This window comes from Paroedura picta, chromosome 2 (genome assembly GCF_049243985.1).
Source record: "Paroedura picta isolate Pp20150507F chromosome 2, Ppicta_v3.0, whole genome shotgun sequence".
NCBI classification, from domain to species: domain Eukaryota; kingdom Metazoa; phylum Chordata; class Lepidosauria; order Squamata; family Gekkonidae; genus Paroedura; species Paroedura picta.
In genome coordinates, this window is record NC_135370.1 from 1,262,981 (window position 1) to 1,271,242 (window position 8,262).

The 8,262-nt window shown below is 51.1% G+C and overlaps 1 protein-coding gene across 1 annotated transcript in view; it reads left to right on the forward strand.

Annotated features, from left to right (window-relative positions):
* CDK15 (cyclin dependent kinase 15) overlaps window positions 1-7,921 on the forward strand; it is a 68,951-nt gene extending 61,030 nt beyond the window's left edge. The window contains exon 12 of the mRNA XM_077324189.1: window positions 7,729-7,921. Coding sequence (XP_077180304.1) covers window positions 7,729-7,838 — 110 coding nt within the window. The 3' untranslated portion in view covers window positions 7,839-7,921. The remainder of the gene's footprint in view (window positions 1-7,728) is intronic.
* The last annotated feature ends 341 nt before the right edge of the window (window positions 7,922-8,262 follow it).

Here is an 8,262-nt window from a genome sequence, read left to right on the forward strand (position 1 = left end):
CCTGTTGAATTCAGATTGATTTGAACTCGGGTCTTCCTCTTCCCCCCTCCCCATTGAAGGTGGTTAGGGTTGTTCAGAAGCCAAGCACAGCCTCATTCTTTCCTTGAAGGGGGGGGGGGAAACGGAGCCAAGCAGGGAGCCTCTTTCTTTTCTTGGAGGGGGGGGGAGAGGATCGAAAAGACAGAGGAGGGAGAAATAAATTCAAGACCGACAGAAGTTGAGAGAACTTAGGGGCTTCTCCTTTAAGGCAAGCTTGTCACATGACCAGCTTTGGCCAATCAGGGGTTCTCTACCATGGAGCAGAGCCCAGATTCAAAACAGCCTGCTTTCTCAATTCGAATCTTAAAATATTGAGGCTTAAAAGCACTCTAAGATATTGCACAATAAAGGTAGGGTGACTCCGGTTCAGTCCTGCTTGTTGCAGAAGGAAAATTTAAATCGCCCAAAATCAAAATGGAAATCGCATTCTGTGTAGACAGCAGGGACTGAATCGACCTGAGATTGGAATAAAAGCTCCATGCAGTTTACACCAGGGTGTGCGATTCGGCTTGGTTCGGCTGCTCGGTGATCACTGAAGCCTGAAGCGGTGCCTGGGAGGTCAGTGCTGTGGCGCTGAGAGGAGGGGCAGTGGCGGCATGCCAACCAATGCTCTGTGCCTGTGTGGGGCCACCGACTGGTGTGCTGCCACCATCCCTCCTCACCGTGCCGTGGCGCTGGCCGCCTCGGGCTGCGGTAATCACTGAGGCGGCCAAACTGAGATGAGGCACAAACCCCTGGTTGCAATCCTAAGAACGCTTTCCTCCGAGGAAGTGAATAAAGTCGGGTTGCCTTCTGAGCAGGCTTCCCATTTGGGGAATGCGACTTCAATTGTGATTTGGATTGGATTTTCTTCTGGGCGTGGAGAATCCTACTGTGACAGCATTTGAGATCCCCTCCCCTTTCGCCCAGCCAACATTGTAATTGTAAAGACCCTACATACTCAGCATGTCTGCTCCATTTCTGCCTCACTGAGCATTGTTCCTTAATCACATTTAGTATTTATACAGACTGGGCCCTGGTTTGGATAGCCCAAGCTAGCCAAACTCCTCAGATCTCGGAAGCCAAACACGATCATCCCAGGCTTATATTTGGATGGGAGAGCTCCAAGCCACACCAGAATCATGACACGGAGGCATCCAATGGCAAACCTCCTCTGGACATCTCTTTCCTCTAAATCCCCCTAGGGTCACCATAAGCACAGTCACTTGATGGCATTTCCCATGTCAACTCTGAGGACCGGAGAGCAAGTGTGGTGTTGTGGTCAGGAGTGTCAGACTAGGATCTGGGAGAGCCAGGTTCTAATCCCCACTTGGGTCAGGGAACCTCACTCTGACCCACTCTGCACAGCAGCCGCTGTCCTGGGCTGACCCCGGGAATTCCATGGGAATTGCGAGGAAACTGCCAAGAATTTGAGGATTAGTCCCTTTGGGTAGAGATAAATTTTTAACCAGGAATTGATGGTTGTCAGCCAGGCACGGTTTCTACCTTCAGAAGGCCAGATTCTTGGCATAGAACAACATTTGGAGTGCAGTTAGGTGTTTTATAAAGATCTTTCAAAAATTGTGATTGTGCTCTTTCAAGCAGCACATAGCTCCTGTAAGGACTCAGTTGGGCACCATACAGGATTATATATATAGCTTCAGAGCTGCTGGGATAAATTTGGTATGATACATTTGGTATGAAAGAATCTAAGAATGGCTAGAGCACTTTTTTGTGCATAATCTGTGACCGAATGCATATGGGTGTAACGGCCATGGTCTGCATACATAAGAATTGGTATTTTCTTATCGTCCAACTTAGGGGCATGGATATCAGAGTTCTGAAAGCATTTGATTATCTGCGTCATCTGGAAGCAGGGTTTAGCCGAGCTGCCAAACCAGCCCTGGCCCAACCTTTTCCCCTCATGCAGAAAAGATCTCTCCGACCCATTATGCATGGCAGCAGCCACGCCAGGCTGCTGCCGGGTTCTTATGGCAGGGTAGCATGCCTGGCTGCTTCCTGCGTATGCATGGGGGAGGGAATCCCCAGCATACGCGGACTGCCCTGGCGTAGCATGCGAGCATGCACAACACAGGGGCTGGAAGAGCCTGGCGCGCTGTGGGGCAGAGGCAGCAGCTGGGGCCCCCCACTGCACAGTGGCAGGGGAGTAGCATGCTGCTTTCCTGCCAAGGTGGGGGAATGCCCTGTCCAGCTCCACGGCTCTGCAGAACTGACAGGGGCTCTGTAGGTTGGGGTAGGATTATGCATGGGGCTGTCACTGGAGGGCCGCGGATGGTGCCCACCATGGGCCATCCGGGGCGCTGCGCCAGGCCAGGGCCGGGATGGCAGCATCATCATGCATAATCGGAGATAAGCCCCACTGCCCTGCTGCTGCCACCCAAGACCACCCACCCCGTGCATAATCGGTCTCTGAGCCCTACCAACCTCACAGGGTTGTAGGTCAAATTAAGTGGCGTGGCGGAGAAAGATGTCAGATGCTTGTGGCCCCCATGGTAGCGGGGGGAGGGGGAGGCAGGGTGTAAACAAACTAGTTAAGTAAAGACATTTTCCACAGATGCTTTCTCAAATAATAGCCCCTGGTTGTGCCAGTAATAATGAGGGGGGGGGGGTTGCTTACAATCAAGAGATGCATTCCTGGCCGAAGATCCTGGAACTGGGGCTTTCCTATTTCCCCAACAAGTTCTGAGAACGAAGTCTGAGTCCAGGGGGACCTTTAAGACCAACGCAGTTTTATTTGAGGTATAAGCTTTTGGGTCTTGCAATATGACCTCGAGTGAAACTTTGTTGGACCCCCAAACTTTGTTCTGAAGGTCAGTTTTGAGCCACCCCTCTACACGGCTGAGGTGGGTCAAAGGACACTCCCGCTGCACATGCCTCCTTCTCTCGGGCTTGGACTGGTTGACACGCAGCTCCTGCAGCTGCCAGGCAGAAGCAGCCCCCCCCCACCGACACACACACCATCCGCCCATCAGTGGAGCAGCCTGAAATAGAGATGCAGCGAGCAGATTTTGTGGGGAACACAAAAAGTTACCCCCGCCCCCTTGAAAGCTGGAGACGGGTGACAGGCGGCATCCTCAAGTGGAGCAACTCAATTAGGCTGGGAGAGAACTCTCTCGTGATCTTCCCCAGGATGCTCGAAATGTGCATGGAGAAGAAATCTCTAAACAGACTCTCTCGCCTTCTGTTGACTGTCTGGATGGCGGCATCTTCCCCTTCCCGTTTCTTCCCTTTAAACATTCACTTTCATATTTATTTATTCGCAGCGCAAAGCAGCTGCGATAATTAGCCTGTCAGATTTGGTAAGTTAATGAGGAATCAGTGGAGTGGAAGCTTTTGCATTTGTTAAGATTGCTCAAGAAGAAGGAGAAGAAGAAGAAGAAGGGGAAGGAGAAGGAGCCCCTTCCAGGCCTCGGTTCTCTCTGTCTTTTTGTCTCTCTCCCCCCCCCCTTCCACTGAGCGGGAAGAAGAGGGTTTGGCAGCACACAGAAAGGCTGCAATCCTTTTGATTAGCAGCCTGCATTCCCACTACTGTTCTGTCAAATTATTATTTTCCCCCTGAGGCTCGTGGTGTTTTGAAAAGAGAATTTCTAGAGGAGAATTCTACCCGGACAGGAGGTCGTATCAGGGAATCCGCACTTTCCCTCTGTTCCACGTTCTGCACCCTCCCAAAGTGGTGGAGAAGGGAAACTTAGGAATGGAAGTTTTTGAGCCACACTATAGCACAAGAATAGGAGGGGAGAAGAAAAGTTGGGAAGGGGGGGTTGCACCCCACTTTTCACTACCTGAAGGAGTTTCCGAGCAGCTTCCCTTCTTCTCCCCGCAGCAGCCCCCTTGGCCCATTCTGCACATGTTGGATAATGCAGTTTAAATGTGCTTTTGCAGCTGGACTTTCCTGTGCAGAACAGGAAAATCTACATCTAAAGTTCATTATCCAACATGTGTGGAATGGAAGCATGTGAGGTAGGTGGGGTGGAGAGAGCTCTCACAGAACTGCTCTGGAAGAACAGCTTTGACAGGACTGTGACTAGCCCGAGGTCCCCCAGCTGGCTGCCTGTGGAGGAAGAGTGGGAGATCAAACCCAGCTCTCCGCTCTTAACCACGACACCCCGCTAGCTACTAGCACAAGAGTGAAGCAGGCAAAGGCGAACTGTGCCAGTTGGGTCAGTGTGAGCAGCAAATCCACAGGGCTGCTCTAATCAGCACCCTCTGTTCTCTGTGGTTGCTTCACGGGGTTCTGGGGAGTGCGAGAAAATATTATGGAGGCCTCTCAAAACACCTTGGCAGAATCAGAACCTGCAGGGAGCACCCGAGCAGCTGACAACCACATGCAAGACCCGTCGGTAGGAGCAGGCATGGAATGGCAAGGGTGCGGTGAAAGCAGCAAGCCAAAAGAAAAACCACAGTGGAGGCCGGGAGTTGCCAGGAGCACAGCTCAGCTGACACTCTGGAGAAGTAGGAAGCAGAGTGGCTTGCCAACCTCCAGGTGGCGCCTAGAAATCCCGAGAAACGACAACTGATGGCAGGAAAATGGCTGCTTTGGAGGACGGACTCAACAGTATTAGGACCCTGCTGGGGCTCTCCAGTCCTCGGGCTCTACCCTCAAACGCCAAGGGATTCCCACACCTGCAGGTGGCAACCCCAGAAGCTGTGCAAGGCCAGCGTTGAGTGGGACAGGGACCCAGGCTAAGTGGTTCAGCCCCCCACCACAACAAACTTTCTCTAGCAGAGGACCGGGCCTGCCCCAGAGCTCTCGTCTTCAGGAGGCGCAGCAGGGCCAGACAAGGCCAGACGGCTGCCCAAACTCCTCAAATCTACGGATCGCTACCCATTTGTGATGGTCCATGTGGGAACGAATGACATGTCCCTGAATACCATCGCTCCTATTAAAAAAGACTATCAAGATCTGGGGAGGAAGCTCAAGCAAATGGGGGCACAAGTGGTATTCTCTTCAATCTTGCCTGTCTAGGGAAGAGGAATGCGTTGGGAGAGGAAGATAATGGAGGTGAATCACTGGCTGCATAGTTGGTGCCGGCAGGAGAGATTTGGTTTCTGGGACCATGGGATAGGCTTTCTTGAGGAAGGCCTACTAGCACCTGATGGACTGCACTTATCGAAACTGGGGAAGAATGTGTTTGGCAGGAACCTGGGGAGATTCATCAGGAGAGCTTTAAACTAAAGCCACTAGGGGAAGGAGACGATCAACATAGGGAGTGTATGGAAGGAAAACGATTGGGGGCAGCCCAACCGGCAAGGCCAGCTCATAGGGAACCAAAAGTAAAAGGATTCAGATGTCTTTATACTAACGCCCGAAGCATGGGCAATAAAAAGGAAGAGCTGGAACTTCTCATGCTGATGGAAAGGTATGATCTAGTAGGCATCACAGAAACTTGGTGGAATGATTCTCATGACTGGAATGTAATAGTGGATGGATATGAACTGTTCAGAAAAAACAGAATAGATCGAAGAGGTGGAGGAGTGGCACTGTATGTGAGGAAAGGGCTTACCTGTCAGGAAATTCTAGTGAAGGAGAGTATATCTACAGTGGAAAGCATCTGGGTGAAAATAAGTGAGGGGAAAACAAACAGTGTGGTGGTTGGTGGCTGCTACCGACCGCCTGACCAATGAGAGGATGTGGATGCTGCACTTTGTGAGCAGCTCTAAGCAGGAGCTCTAAGAAGCCTATTTGGATGAACAGAGAACTTCAAGAGGAACTAGGAAAGAAAAGGGAAATGTTCAGGAAACTCTAAAGAAGAGTACCTACAGGTTACTAGGTACTGAAGATCAATCGTAAGAAAGGCCAAAGCTGAGAGTGAGCTAAGATAGGCCAGGGAAGACCACTGTAATAAGAAAAGATTTTTCAGTTATGTGAGGAGCAAACGTAAAGTAAAGGAGGCAATAGGCCCACTGTTGGTTGCAGATGGACAAACTCTAACGGAGGATGCAGAGAAAGCAGAAAGGCTCAGCGCCTATTTTACATCTGTTTTTTTCCCACAGGTCAAAGGGTTTAGGCACATCTAGAGATGGCCGTAGCCAAAGGATAGTGTCTGGGTGGCAGGTTAACATGGATAGAGAGGTTGTCGAGAGGCATTTACCTGCACTGGATGAGTTCAAATCCCCTGGTCCGGATAAAATGCACCCGAGAGTACTCAAAGAACTTTCCGGAGAACTTGCAGAACCCTTGTCCATCATCTTCGGTACCTCTTTAAAAACTGGAGATGTCCCGGAGGACTGGAAGAGAGCAAACGTTGTTGGGCAAATGAGAACAAAATGCAATTCAATAAAGATAAGTGTAAATTTCTGCATCTTGGTCAGAAAAATGAAAAGCATGCCTACTGGATGGGGGATACGCTTCTAGGTAGCACTGTGTGTGAACGAGACCTTGGGGTACTTGTGGATTGTAAGCTAAACATGAGCAGGCAGTGTGATGCAGTGGTAAAAAAGGGAAATGCCATTTTGGGCTGTATCAACAGGGGCATCACATCAGAATCACAAGATGTCATAGTCCCGTTGTATACAGCACTGGTCAGACCACACCTGGAGTACTGTGTGCAGTTCTGGAGGCCTCACTTCAAGAAGGATGTAGATAAAATTGAAAGGGTACAGAGGAGAGCAACGAGGATGATCTGGGGCCCAGGGACCAAGCCCTATGAAGATAGGTTGAGGGACTTGGGAATGTTCAGCCTGGAGAAAAGGAGGTTGAGAGGGGACATGATAGCCCTCTTTAAGTATTTGAAAGGTTGTCACTTGGAGGAAGGCAGGATGCTGTTTCTATTGGCTGCAGAGGAGAGGACACGGAGTAATGGGTTTAAACTTCAAGTACAACGATATAGGCTAGATATCAGGAAAAGGTTTTTCACAGTCAGAGTAGTTCAGCAGTGGAATAGGCTGGCTAAGGAGGTCCCCTTCCAACTCTATGATTCTGTGATTCTGTCGCTCAGCATGACATTTTACACCACGGGTTGGAGGATGCGCTCTCAGTGTGGCTGGGCAGCTGGATTCCCCTGTGTGGAGCAGGCCAGTCTAATTCTCCAGGGCAGCGAAGGTGCATTATGCAGCCTGCGTGGAACGGAAGTCTAGTGGCTCAAGAGCTGGCCTCCCTCCAGGGATCACAGCAGGTGGCAGACACCACTTTTTAGAAGGCTACTCGCTTGGGAGGGCTAAATATGCATTTCCTCACTGAGTCATCCCGTTTACCTTTGGCCTGCTACCAGAACAACATGGTAAGTGTGCTCTTAAGCAGCTGCAGGGCAGCCCTTGGGGATGCCATGGGCCTCAGGGGTTCATGCATCACACTGAAGCCAGTTTGGTGTAGTGGTTAGGAGTGCGGCCTTCTAATCTGGCATGCCGGGTTCGATTCTGTGCTCCCCCACATGCAACCAGCTGGGTGACCTTGGGCTCGCCAGGACACTGATAAAGCTGTTCTGACCGAGAAGTGATATCAGCGCTCTCTCAGCCTCACCCACCCCACAGGGTGTCTGTTGTCGGGAGAGGAAAGGGAAGGCGACTGTAAGCCGCTTTGAGCCTCCTTCGGGTAGGGAAAAGTGGCATATAAGAACCAACTCTTCTTCTTCTTCTGAAGAGTTTCCAGCCAAAGCACTCCATGTTAGTCGCTCCATGTGTTGTTTCCATCCTATGTCGCTGAACCGCTAACGCTGCCCTCCATACGGCTGTGTGTGTTTGTCCCCCTAGCGCAATCTGTGTTCGTGGTCCCGGGTGTGAAGCTGAAACCAGAAACATGCGACCTGTTTGCTCCATGCCAGAAGAATCGTCTCCCAATCAGCTCGAGCAAGTTTTGGTGAAGAGGACAAATGAGTCACTTCCTTTTCCAGAGAGAGAATGAAACGGACGCTACTGGTGAGGCAGGAATAAAATAGCCGCTGAAGCTTTCTGTGTTCCCGGGGGCCCACACTCAGCCTGGAGGCTTCTGGGCCTACTTGGTCCTTCTGTTCATAGAAGGAGGCCTGACCCCCTCCGTTATATGGACAGCATTTTTGGGTCCCCATGGTTGGAGATGGTTGCAGCCCAACAGTCGGTTTGTTGCATGTCATCTTAAAACCTGCCGAGGGGTCATAGAGAGCCAGCCCTGAGAGCCAGCCCAAGGCACCTGGACAGGGACACCTGAACTCTTGGATTCACCCTCCCTGTTCCAGAGGGGGAAAGTGAAGAAGCATGCAATGGGGCCACTGTGGGTGGGCAGGTAGTTGTGAGTAGGGTTGTGCGCTT